Source organism: Theobroma cacao, chromosome 10, assembly GCF_053813885.1.
Source record: "Theobroma cacao isolate CCN51 chromosome 10, ASM5381388v1, whole genome shotgun sequence".
In the NCBI taxonomy this organism is placed as follows: domain Eukaryota; kingdom Viridiplantae; phylum Streptophyta; class Magnoliopsida; order Malvales; family Malvaceae; genus Theobroma; species Theobroma cacao.
The window spans coordinates 20,423,906-20,438,283 of record NC_142648.1 but is presented as its reverse complement, the minus strand read 5'-3'; the positions used below and the strand labels follow the sequence as shown (position 1 = coordinate 20,438,283).

Genomic DNA, 14,378 nt, shown 5'->3' with positions numbered 1-14,378 from the left:
CATAACATATTGTTTTTTTTTTTTGGCTCACAAGAGCATTTTTGTCATTTTTGTCAAAAACCTCAAAACTTACTAAAATTGTAGTAGGTAAGTCGAAAATATATATATTTAATGATTTAAAAACAAATTAAGTATCTAAAACGTTCATTTGAAGTGAAAATTTGACCATTTGAATATAATAAAAATATTCAATAAAATAAACTATTTTCTTGTAAAATAATTTTCATAAAACTATCGGTACATAATTCTTATAGCATAAAAGCTAATTATATTCAAATATACTATAAAGTAAATAACCAAAGTCTAAAATTTCTTTTACAGTGACACATGGCCCCACCTCTAACCAAAATGCATCGGAAGTTGAAAACCTATAACTTTTACCGATTCGAGTCCAAATGAAAGTCCTTGTCAAAGTCAGCTAACTATGGAATTCCCAGAGCTTGAAATGTGAGGAAATGAGGGTGGTGAGATTATAAAATCCCAGTGAGTAAACAAATACCATCTAAACTATCTAAAGTCGAGTAAATAGAGACAATTAAAATAAATCATCATACTGTGACTTCATTACCTTTCAACTCATTTCAACCAAATAAAATCAATCCATAAAAATCGAGTAATCGACTTGACTTATGAATTTCTTAAAACTTTGGCTCGTGCCAAAACTCATACTCGGTGATACCTTGCACAGGGCATCCAACCGAGTCCGCCAAGGCTGTTAAAATTTTTGTATACAATTAAAATATATTTTTAGTTTGAGAAAAATACAGTCGTTCCTTGGTGTTGGCTGAGTTCCCCTTCACGTGGTGGTTTGGCATGAAGTGAACCCTAAGCTTTACCCCAGGAGATACCCTACGCGCCTCTCTGTTCGAGGTAAGAATATAATGGACTTTACCGTGCCCCTCAAATAGGCTGGTCCACGGAACCCCCTCTGCAGTGAATAATTAATATATAATCCACCAATCCATAAAATTCATTCTAGCATGACATGGCAATTTATCGCAACCTAGCCTCTCAAGGCTGAATACACAGTATAAATAATTCTAACACCAAAATTAGTTTAGCCATTCATGTTCATTTATTGTCATAAGCCATTCAATTCAAAACCATAAATTTGCAACACAAGCAGGCAGTCTCCAATTACTCTATTTCAAAACCAGTATTCAATTTTTTAGAAAATTTATAAAATCATTTTATAAAATCACAATTTCTCTTAAAACATAGCAATTTACCATTTAAACTCATTTTCCATAAAATCACACAATTGTATAAAACTACTCTAGATAATTAAGACGATAATAAGTTCACTCACAGTTTTAAGAGTCGATATACTCCTAATCGCAGTCTCCAAGCATAATTTATGTACTTTTACCAGTGTACTTTGCTCACCACCTGTCCACAATGTACAATACATAATTCATCACATCAATACTTGATCATTATAAAATCAATTCAAGCTCGGTATATATACATGATATGATATACAACTTATCAGACTACCATTTAAATGCGGTGCTGACCTAATTCGGCCTATTATCTCTAATTTAATTCCAAATCAATTCTTCTCACTTTGTACACTCCAATTATACTTAAATTACCTTAGTGACTGTGAATGAGATTCAATTTATCAGTCCCGGTAGTAAATTATGAAAATACCCCTAGTGGCTAAAAATTCGTATTTTTTCTCCGAAAATTCCCATTATTTTTCTAGGCTCATAATTCATCATTATTCATCATAATTCCTCAAATAAACATCAAGATTATCAGCCAATATTCCCCTAGAAAATTTGGCCAATAATGGTAATGGAGGAAAATAAATTCTTTTCTTATTGTTTTATTCCTAAATATGCTAAACTAACTTAAAACACTAACATAACTTAAAATCAAATTAATCTAACAATTTTCTCTCTCCTAACCCATTTTTCAAAATTGAATTCATCATAATAACTCAATATTCAACCATGGAAATCAAGAACAAAAGCATGGGTAAGCTAGGTATCAAGGAGAACTAAAGAAATTCTAACTTACCTAGCTTGTTTCCTTGATTTTTTCACTTTTTCTTTGGATTTTCACCTAGGTTTTCTTGTTTTTTCCTTTGTTCTTCCTCTCTTTCTCTCCCTTCCTTGCTTGGCCGGCCATATGAAGAAAATGGGCTGATGTTATACCTTTTTATAAAGAAACAATAAAATAATAAAGGTATGACACATGGTATTTTCTTATTGGTCCATTTTTAAAATTTTAAAATTTTAATCCTTTTTATCTCCACCACACAATTAGTCAATAGTCAAAATGAGGATAAAGGAAGACCATGTGCTGGAAAAATATCCTGCTGGTGGAAAATTACAATTTTGCCCCTGGAGTGGCAAAATTACCATTTTACCCTTTTACTCCAAATTATACCGAAATTAAAATTTTTCACTTCTAAACCTCAAATCTTACTCCAATAAGTCAAATTATACTCCAATAAGTCAAATGGGGCCAAAAACATCTTTTCTAAAATTCTCATTTTGTCCTTAAGTGGTAAATGACCATTTTGCCCCTGGATAGCGAAAATTTCGGTTTGACTCCAAATTGATCCTCGAACTCTGAATCACCATATTAAACCATTCTGAGACTTTAAAATTCTTAATTTCATCGTAAATTCTCTATTTGATTTAGTTTGAGACTTAAATCAACTTTGTTGTACCTCTAAGTACAATACCGACTTTTGTAAATTTTTTCGAGACTCTCCTAGCATGCAAACATGCTATCCATCACATGTATGTCATGACAAATATTTTTATAGAGTCGGGCTTGTCATCTTCTCCCCCACTTGGATCACTCATATGATTCTTCTTCTTGACTAATTTCGACATCCGGCTAAATATTAATATTTTAATATTATTTCATTAATAAAATATTATTTAATTCTTAAAATTTTATCTTGTCTCCTTGGTACCCAAAATACCTTATTATGCCTCACTTGACTTCCAAATTGCCTTTTATCTCACAAATTCTCCTTTGATAAAATTATTATTATTTTATTATTATTTTCTCACTTGCGAAATATTTTATCCTAAACTACTCCTTTCGTCTTTTATCACTTCTAAACATTTTAATTGACCTCAATTTACATTCGATCAACTTTATTTATCACCATATCAAAATATGGGGTATTTCAATCTCCCACACTTAAATAGAATTCGTCCTCGAATTCCCGTCGATGTTGCGTTATCAATCTCCTTTTATGATCCTACTCCTTGTTCCTTCTATGGGGACATTCAATTTATTTACCTCGTTCACCTTCAGTTCAATTAAATGCTTTATTTATGGCAATTATCATCCTTTGGAACCGGATCAGTAATACTTTTCACAACCATGATCTCTTATATCGAGATACTAAGCATGCCTTTATCACCATTATTAAATTTGAACCATAACTTCATCTCAATTATACCGATTTCGATCACATATCATACTTACTTATGTATACCTATTCATCGTTTTATTAATTTGCTCCATACCAAATTTCTTAACCTTGATTCATCCATCTTATACTGGTCCATACCCTTCCTTTAATAGAGTTCCATTAAGAACTTAAACAATTCAAGGTTTACTTTCAAAGTCATTCATAACTTTAATCGTTCATTACATGTCCGTTAACACTTTAGCTCACTAACCTATCTGGACACTATTTCAAAATCTCCCAATTACCGAGAACCATTCTTCACTTTAGTTAGTAAAATTATCAATTTCATATATACATATATACATGCATTTTCAAATGTCAACATCTCTCTTTATATATAGGAATCCATGTGTTCACATGCCTTAGACTACATTCCCCTTTTATTCATCCGTATCCCAATCTAGTTTCAATATAATAATTCTTATAGTGCATGTCAACCTTCTTATTATACTTGTGTATAACTTCATATCATTCATATCATTTCCAACCATATGTTTGAGTTTCCTTATACTATATATCATTCATCACAATGTCATCTCCATTGAATTATAATCTATTATGCTTGTATGCTTTATAATCCTATTGATGCCTCAAAGATTTATCTCAACTTGATCATTGCATCTCATGCAATACCACAATTCCTAAGAGTCATCCTTTTGTCCTTAATCATCTTTCATGCCTCTATATTACCTTGTATCTTTCTTGCATTACGATATTGATTTGTCACTTAAGACTCAAACTCATTTGAATCATGTATACCTCAAGCATTTTCGAATTCCAATTTTCATAATATATATTAGGAAAGTTTCATTATCTGACTTCATTTTTAGGGTCAACTTTATCATCCTTTGTTCCACTCCTTCATATGAACATAACATCATTCTTCCTTAACCAATTTGTAAATTGTACTTGAAATTGTAAAACTTAAAACTAGATTCTCCTTAAGTATTTTTCAATATTAATACTAAGATCGCTCTCAACTTACAGCTTCCTTTTTATAATCACATAATTTAGTGCTTGCTTTAACGAGATCCAGAGTAAAACTTCTCTTGAGTATTTCCTTGGGAATATCTATCTTAAACTTATGTCTCACAGCATGTGATCCCTTAACTTGTGATTTAGCCGTTAGGCTTCTCAGCGAGTTTTAAAAATTTTATGTTTCATACTTGTTGTGTATGATTAGAATCTCTTCTCAAAGATGTTTATGTATTCCTAAAACACTTAATCTTAAAGGTATATAAATACATACTCATCCATTCCATCCCTAACTCATCTTCATAGGTTTCTAGGGTGTCACACAATTAGCCTCATGTTGTTCCTAACTCTTGTCATTTTACTGTATCAAAACAGATATTACAAATTCTCGTAATGATATTCTATATAAACTGATTTCCTATACCAGTCTCGTAATTCTTCCTTCACACTTTCATTATTTGGTATCTCATCTCAATATAGTCACTTCAAAAATCTTTCAATTTTTTTCTTTTAATTATATGCCTATATACAAGGCAATAAAGAAGTTTTTCAATTCATTTGGGTAAACATTCTCCAGAATATTCAACACTCCCAGATAACAAAACACAATGACCAATAACCAAAATTCAATTTGTAAGCTCATTATCATGTCATTCCCATCTTGCTCATGCATCATAAGCGTGAGGTATTCGAAGCATTACAACGTTGAACAGTCAATGCTAAAGTACTGTAGCTGTTGGAAATTTTCTCATCAAAGCTATTTGTCTGCATTCAAAGTCACCACATCAATCATTCTCAACCAGTGGTTTCCCTTCTAGATATATATCATGAGTTCCATAAGTATAGGTACCTTCTATTTTCTTGTCCTACACACTAAGCCAGATTAATACTTTCATCTTATGTCATCTTTAGACTTTTATCAACATTCATAAAATTCCACCTCAAAACATCCTTTCCATACAGTGTAATAAATTCATGATACATATACCACTCCACACATAAGTTGCTTACTATCTACAACTTTCCTCAAATTTATTGTCATCCCTATCCAATTATCTTCTTTGTCTTATACGCCAATAATTTTATTGACTTTCGGTATAATTAACTACAAAAACAGCCCAGCTTTCTCTTAACTTTATTCCCACAATCCTTACTGAATCAAAATTTTATATTCCTCATATTCCGTAATTTAACTTCATTGGGGTATATTTGTGCCCAATTATTACCTCATAGTATCATGGCATCACTGAGTAATCCCTTTCATGCTTAAATTACAATCATCAACTTAATCATGTTACCCATTTCGAATGTCATTTATAATCTTATTGCTTCCTTCTATAACCTTCCTCAATAATTATATTATCAATTTATCTCTGTTATACTAAAAGATTCCCATACATATCTAATTATTTAAACAGCTATTTTACATTTCGTTCGAGTCATACAAAATAAAAGCCACCCCTAACTCCTTTATACAGGTAACTACCACATTTTCCCTTAAACGACACTTGCCTAGATTTATGATAATACAACTTCAACTAAAGTATTAAACTTCTTTAGGTTCCTCATTGTCTTGATCCGGGCACATCAATGGATCCTCTTCCTCCTGAGCTTTTCTCCTTTGTTCTTCAATCCAGGCTTGTTGCATTCTCCTACGTTCCTCATCACTTATCGATGCAGCATTTCTTCCACAACTAGGAGGAAAATGTCATACAACGTTCACCCCCCTACGGGGTTTACTTACCACTGTTAATTTCTCTTTATTCTTTTCTGGTTGTTCCCTTACATTTCTCCCACAACCTGGTGGAAAGTGTCGGACTACTGTTACGCTCTTCCTAGAACGAATACCTCCTTCGGCTATCCTTAATTTCTCCCTTTCTTTAGCATATTCCTTAGATTCTCTCAAAAGGGAACCTCTTATGTTTACATTAATATTATTACTATCTGTACTTTTTGGACTACTCGGTTCGGGCTGCCATCAGCTCTTAGTAGTAGAATCTAGCGATCCCTCGCTAATACTATGAGAGGCGTCGGGACTACCGTCTCTCCTAGACATGGTGTGTGTGTCACCAGCGCACCTCAAAACCTATACGCAACCAAGTAGTAATTACTTAATCATTCATGTATCCCAAAAGTAGGTAGGTTTCTATATGTAGATGCATGCATTCTATTCAATCTAACCTAACTTAACTGGACTTGGGGCCATGCAGTGTCAGTGTGGATTTCTTAAAACAACCCTAAAATCAAAAACTTTAAAATCCAAAGCTTTAAAACCAAAATCTTTGATCTTTAAACCATGCTCTGATACCAATCTAAATTGTCAAGACCCGGAACTCCCCATCGAGCCCGTGACAACCGTCTCAAAGCCTCGACAAACATTCTTCACCCCGAATATCGATCGAAACCTCGCAAGGCTCTCGTATCAGCTTTCGCACGTCCCCGGTGAGCAATAGTTATCAAATATCAAAATACGAAGGATTACAAATTATTTTCAAATCATAACATAACATATTATTTTTTTTTGGCTCACAAGGGCATTTTCGTCATTTTTGTCAAAAACCTCAAAACTTGCTAAAAATGTAGTAGGTAAGTCGAAAATATATATATATATATATATATATAATGATTTAAAAACAAATTAAGTATCTAAAACGTTCATTTGAAGTGAAAATTTGACCATTTGAATATAATAAAAATATTCAATAAAATAAACTATTTTCTTGTAAAATAATTTTCATAAAACTATCGATACATAATTCTTATAGCATAAAAGTTAATTATATTCATATATACTATAAAGCAAATAACCAAAGCATAAAATTTCTTTTACAGTGACACATGGGCCCACCTCTAACCAAAATGCATCGAAAGTTGAAAACCTACAGCTTTTACCGATTCGAGTTCAAATGAAAGTCCTTGTCAAAGTTAGCTAACTATGGAATTTCCCGAGCCTAAAATTTGAGGAAATGAGGGTGGTGAGATTATAAAATCCTAGTGAGTAAACAGATACCATCTAAACTATCTAAAGTCGAGTAAATGGAGACAATTAAAATAAATCATCATACTGTGATTTCATTACCTTTCAACTCATTTCAACCAAATAAAATCAATCCATAAAAATCGAGTAATCGACTTCGCTTATGAATTTCTTAAAACTTTGGCTCGTGCCAAAACTTATACTCGGTGATACCTTGCACAGGTCATCCAACCGAGTCCGCCAAGGCTGTTAAAATTTTTGTATACACTTAAAATATATTTTTAGTTTGAGAAAAATACAGTCGTTCATTGACGTTAGCTGAGTTCCCCTTCATGTGGTGGTTTGGCGTGAAGTGAACCCTAAGCTTTACCCCAGGAGATACCCTACGCGCCTCTCCGTTCGAGGTAATAATATAATGGAGTTTACCGTGCCCCTCTAATAGGCTGGTCCACGGAACCTCGTCTGCAGTGAATAATTAATATATAATCCATCAATCGATAAAATTCATTCTAGCATAACATGGCAATTTATCGCAACCTAGCCTCTCAAGGCTGAATACACAGTTTAAATAATTCTAACACCAAAATTAATTTAGCCATTCATGCTCATTTATTGTCATAAGCCATTCAATTCAAAATCATAAATTTGCAACACAAGCAGGCAGTCTCCAATTACTCTATTTCAAAATCAGTATTCAATTTTTCAGAAAATTTATAAAATTATTTTATAAAATCACAATTTCTCTTAAAACATAGCAATTTACCATTTAAACCTATTTTCCATAAAATCACACAATTGTATAAAACCACTCTAGATAATTAAGACGATAATAAGTTCACTCACAGTTCTAAGAGTAGATATACTCCTAATCCCAGTCTCCAAGCACAATTTATGTACTTTTACCAGTGTACTTTGCTCACCACCTATCCACAATGTACAATACATAATTCATCACATCAATGCTTGAGTATTATAAAATCAATTCAAGCTCGGTATATATACATAATATGATATACAACTTATCAGACTACCGTTTAAATGCGGTGCTAACCTAATTCGGCCTATTATCTCCAATTTAACTCCAAATCAATTCTTCTCACTTTCTACACTCCAATTATACTTAAATTACCTTAGTTACTATGAATGAGATTCAATTTATCAGTCTCGATAGCAAATTTCGAAAATACCCTTAGTGGGTAAAAAATCGTATTTTTGCTCCAAAAATTCTCATTATTTTTCTAGGCTCATAGTTCATCATTATTCATCATAATTCCTCAAATAGACATCAAGATTATCAGCCAATATTTCCCTAGAAAATTCGGCCAATAATGGTAATGGAGGAAAATAAATTCTTTTCTTGTTATTTTATTCCTAAATATGCTCAACTAACTTAAAACACAACATAACTTAAAATCAAATTAATCTAACAATTTTCTCTCTCCTAACCCATTTTGCAGAATTGAATTCATCATAATAACTCAATATTCAACCATGAAAATCAAGAACAAAAACATGGGTAAGCTAGGTATCAAGGAGAACTAAAGAAATTCTAACTTACCTAGCTTGTTTCCTTGATTTTTTCACTTTTTCTTTGGATTTTCACCTAGGTTTTCATGCTTTTCCCTTTGTTCTTCCTCTCTTTCTCTCTCTTCCTTGCTTGGCCGGCCATATGAAGAAAATGGGCTGATTTTATACCTTTTTATAAAGAAACAATAAAATAATAAAGGTATGACACATGGCATTTTCTTATTGGTCCATTTTTAAAATTTTAAAATTTTAATCCTTTTTATCTCCACCACACAATTAGTCAATGGTCAAAATGAGGATAAAGGAAGACCATGTGCTGGAAAAATGTCCTGGTGGTGGAAAATTACAATTTTGCCCCTACGATGGTAAAATTACCATTTTACCCTTTTACTCCAAATTATACCGAAATTAAAATTTTTCACTTCTAAACCTCAAATCTTACTCCAATAAGTCAAATGGGACCAAAAAAATCTTTTCTAAAATTCCCATTTTGTCCCTAGGTGGCAAATGACCATTTTGCCCCTAGATAGAGAAAATTTCGGTTTGACTTCAAATTGATCCTCGAACTCCAAATCACCATATTAAACCATTCTGGGACTTTAAAATTCTTAATTTCATCGTAAATTCTCTATTTGATCTAGTTCGAGGCTTAAATCAACTTTGTTGTACCTCTAGGTACAGTACCGACTTTTGTAAATTTTTTCGAGACTCTCCTAGCATGCAAACATGCTATCCATCACATTTATGTCATGACAAATATTTTTATAGAGTGGGGCTTGTCATCTTCTCCCCCACTTGGATCAACCATATGATCCTTCTTCTTGATTGATTTCGACATCTGGCTAAATATTAATATTTTAATATTATTTCATTAACAAAATATTATTTTATTCTAAAAATTTTATCTTGTCTCCTTGGTACCCAAAATACCTTAATATGCCTCACTTGACTTCCAAATCGCCTTTTATCTCACAAATTCTCCTTCAATAAAATTATTATTATTTTATTATTATTTTCTCACTTGCGAAATATTTTATCCTAAACTACTCCTTTCGTCTTTTATCACTTCTAAACATTTTAATTGACCTCAATTTGTATTCGATCAACTTTATTTATCACCATATCAAAGTATGGGGTATTTCACCGTACGCCAATGGTGTAAAACCAGTGAGATATAAATGGGTATTTGTGTGAATACGAAATGAGAAAAATGAGATTATGAGATATAAAGCACGGCTTATCACACAATGTTTTACCCAAAGATTTGGTATTAAATATGAAAAGAGATATATTCTTTGTGGTGGATACAATTACAATTCTATATTAACTAGTCTGGCATAAATGAGAAAATGAAAATACGTCTAATGAGTATAGCTACAGCCTATTCATATGGCTCATTTGATATCGATATCTATATGAAAAGCCCTGAAGGATTTAAGTTGCCTGAAGCATAAAATTTGAACTATCGAGAAATTTACTTGATTAAATTATAAAAATCTTTATATGGATTAAAGTAATCCAGACACATGTGGTATAATCGCCTTAGTGCAAATTTGTTGAAAGAAGGCTATAGTAATAATCCTATATGCCCATGTATTTTATAAAAAGGGTTTAGATATGAATTTATTATAATTGTTGTTTATATTGATGGCTTGAACATTATTGGAACTTTTGAAGAGTTATTAAAAGCCGTAGATTATTTAAAGAGAGAATTTGATATGAAAGATCATGGAAAAACAAAATTTTGTTTGAGTCTTTAGATTAAACACTTGACAAATGGAATATTTGTCCGTTAATCTAATTTTATAGCAAAAAGTGCTAAAACGATTTTATATGGAGAAAGCATATCCATTGAGTTCACCAATGGTTGTAAGGTCATTAAATGTGAAAAAAGACATTTTTTGATCTCGTGAGGATAATAAAGAACTTCATGGTCCTGAAGTACCATATCTTATTGAAATTGGAGCATTAATGTATCTTGCTAGCAATACATGACTTGATAAAGCAATTGCTGTGAATTTATTAGCAAGATATAGTTCTTTTCAACTCGAAGAAATTAGAATGGAATTAAACATATACTTTGATATCTCCGAGGAACAATGGATATGGCTTATATAATTTAAATGCATCAAAATAAAATTTAATTAGTTATGCAGATGCAAAATATTCATCTGATCCACACAAAGCTTGATTCCAGACAGGTTATTTGTTCACATATGGAGGTATGGCTATTTTATGGCATTTTATAAAACAAACTATAGTTGCTACTTCTTCTAGCTATGTAAAAATGTTAGCAACTCATGAGCAAGTTATGAATGCGTTTGGTTAAGTTCTGTAACATAACATATTAGAGAAACGTGTGGCATGTCAACCAAGAAGAAAATTGCAACAACATTATATGAGGATAATACTGCTTGCATAGCACAACTAAAGGAAAGATATATTAAAGGCGATCGAACAAAACACATAGTTCACCAAAATTCTTTACTCGTGATCTCCAAGAAAAGGGTGAAATTATTGTTCAACAAATTCAATCAAGTGACAATCTAGCAGATTTGTTCACCAAAGCCCTTCTAATTGCAACATTTGAAAAGTTGGAATGTATCATTTTAAAGATCTCTATAATGCAGTCATTAGGGAGAGTAAAATACGCACTGTACTATTTTCCTTTATCAAGGTTTTTCCCACTAGGTTTTTCTTGATAAGGTTTTTAATGAGGTAGTATTTCATAAGCGTATTCTTGAAAAGAATTATGTACTCTTTTTCCTTCACTCGAATTTTTTCCCATGAGGTTTTTTCCTTGTAAGGTTTTAACGAGGCATATTCTTAATACAATGGATATTCAAGGGGGAGTGTTATGAATATTTTTGTGAATATCCATTTATTCTATCTATATCTAGATTTGATGTAAATTAGATTGGATTAGAATTTAATCCATCTAATCTCTAAGTGTTATCTTCATCTTGTAAATTCTATCAAGATAAGGGGGTTATTTGTCTATAAATAGGCTCCCTCAGTTCATTTGTAAACACACACTTCAATAAGATCTCTTTTCTCCCTCTAAATACTTTCTTTCTTCTCTTTAATTATTCTTTCAAGTTATCTTTATTTGTTCTTTTAAGTTATTTTTCATAACAAAAAGATGCTTTTATAGCTAGAGATTTGGGTAGTGTAAGAAAGCTCAAAAACAACATGGGTTTAAGAAAGAAAAAGAAAAAAAACAAAAACAAAAATAAAAATTAACAAAAGTAAGGCCTTAGGTATTATGGTGTTTTTGCTAGAAGTCTTGGTTTGAACCTTAACAAGAGCATATCATATTTTGGAGAAAAGGAGAGTGACGTGTCAATCTCTTGGCAGGCCATGTGGTAGCCTATTAACATGCCACATGGCTCCAACATGCTTAAAAAGATGACGTGGCAGTGCCACATCAACATGCCATTATCCCACATCACCACGTCAGCAAAAATGTACCACATCAGTGCTGACATGGTACTAATGTCATTATATTTAACAGTTAAATTGGATGCTATTAGAGAAAAGATTAAATTAGAGCAATTTTCAAAATTGAGGGACAAAATTGTTTCAAATTGGAGTAGAGACATGGATACTGGGATCTCCCAAGTATTTTGACCGTATCAAATTATATAAATCCTATATATATAAACATGCATAAATGTGAAAATATATCTCAAGGATGAAATTTACAATTTACAAATGACATCATATTCCAATAATTATTCTTAATTTATTACATTAAGTTAACAGTGCACTGACTTAATCTTTGCCTTTAGGAGAAACATTGGAAACGATAAAAAAAGGGGTAGATTGACTAATTAGTTTTGTGGGAATAAGTCATAAAAACAGAGGTTTTTTTTTTCTTCTTTAAAAGATTGCTACCTATCCATGGAGGATATGATACACAAAAACAGAGGTTATTCCTCTTAAATTGCATTTGCAAAATTGCCAATTGGTTAACAGAGAGAATTAGTAATAGTCAGCAGAAGATAGAGAACAACCATTCCTGATATCCCCACACATATACCTGGTTATCAGGAAAATCTAATCCCAACAAGGTCCTTGCCATGTTCCAAGAACAGTTCCTCAAAGACAGTTGGAAATATTTTTCAGCTGCAACATAAATGATTTTACATCTCACGTAATCACCATAATCCAATCAGTTCCTACAAAATGCAGCCTAAAATGGATTGGAAATTAGGAGAAAAAGGGAGGGGATGAAGTGCTGTGCTATCTCTTTTTGTTTATATACTATATAGTTTTTGATGACCTAGTACTACTAGCAACAATATACATAAAGGAATGATACTACGAAAGAAAAGCTAAGGCAAACGAACGTTTTCTTCCTCTTCAATCTCATTATCATCTCCTTGAGTTGAGCACAAAGGAGATGAAGGTAAAGAAGAAACAGCAGAAGAATAACTAGTGGAATCAGAACAAGAAGTAGCATTGAGACCAACAAGCAGATCGATAAAGGCACCGATTATGAATCCATGATTGGTCTTGCCATTCACCTGCAAATACCACCCCAACAATTCTTCCAAGATCTTCCAATCTTTCAGCCCATGCGTCTCCACCATCTCTTCCATGGACTTCCTAAAGTCAACATACGGATCAGCGGACTCCATGGCTAGAACTACACTTTCTTTGAATGGAAGCCCTCCGGTTTTGGCCTCTTCCAAGATCGAACTAGTGTCACTACCAGGCTCGAAGAACAGCCTCTCTGATCGCGCGCCTCGTACAACCATCTCCAATGACTCCCCATCGAACTCCTGATCTGACTCTGTGGAAAAGCTTGCCGACTCCGGAGACTTTGTGAACCATGACTCCGGCGTTTCAACCCCGTCGATGGGTTCAAAGAACACTGAGTTGACAGTCTTGAACACATCATCTCCTGCTCGGAAGGAAAGGGTCTTGGGGTGCTTGCATGAGGGCCATTGCCAAGGCTCCCTTGCTTCTTTGTGCTTGAATAGAGCAGGGAGCTTCATTTTCTTGCCCATTAAAATGGGTTTTCTTTTCTTTTTCTTGGTTTGGTTTGTGAGTAGCTGTGCCTTTGAGGTTGGGGCATTAATGGGAGCCGATAGAATTGAAGGACTGAGTTTTAGAGGAGAGGTGAGAAGATGAAAGGGAAGATGGAAAGGAAATGGTTTGCAGGTAGGACCTATCATGTGTGTATTAAATATTCATGTTTGTAGAATTCAATAGCATTTAATGTCCACCCTCAGAATAACAAAATATAACAGTATTTTTGTCAACTTCAGTTTTATATTTTGTTCAACTCATTTTTTATGCTAATTATAAAAATAACTGATAATTTATATACTTTAGCTGTTTCCTTTATGTTGTAACTGAAGGGCACATACCATATTATAAAAAGGATTAATTAGAAGTCTAACCTACATGGTAGAAAAGATACTGGCTTGGCTTGTTATAAAACAT

At 32.7% G+C, this 14,378-nt stretch overlaps 1 protein-coding gene across 1 annotated transcript; it reads right to left on the bottom strand.

Annotated features, from left to right (window-relative positions):
* Positions 1-13,021: 13,021 nt before the first annotated feature.
* OFP13 (ovate family protein 13) lies at positions 13,022-14,119 on the bottom strand. Its single transcript, XM_018128667.2, has one exon. The coding sequence runs from the start codon at positions 14,105-14,107 to the stop codon at positions 13,262-13,264; it is 846 nt and encodes a 281-aa protein (XP_017984156.2). The 5' UTR covers positions 14,108-14,119; the 3' UTR covers positions 13,022-13,261.
* Positions 14,120-14,378: the final 259 nt, after the last annotated feature.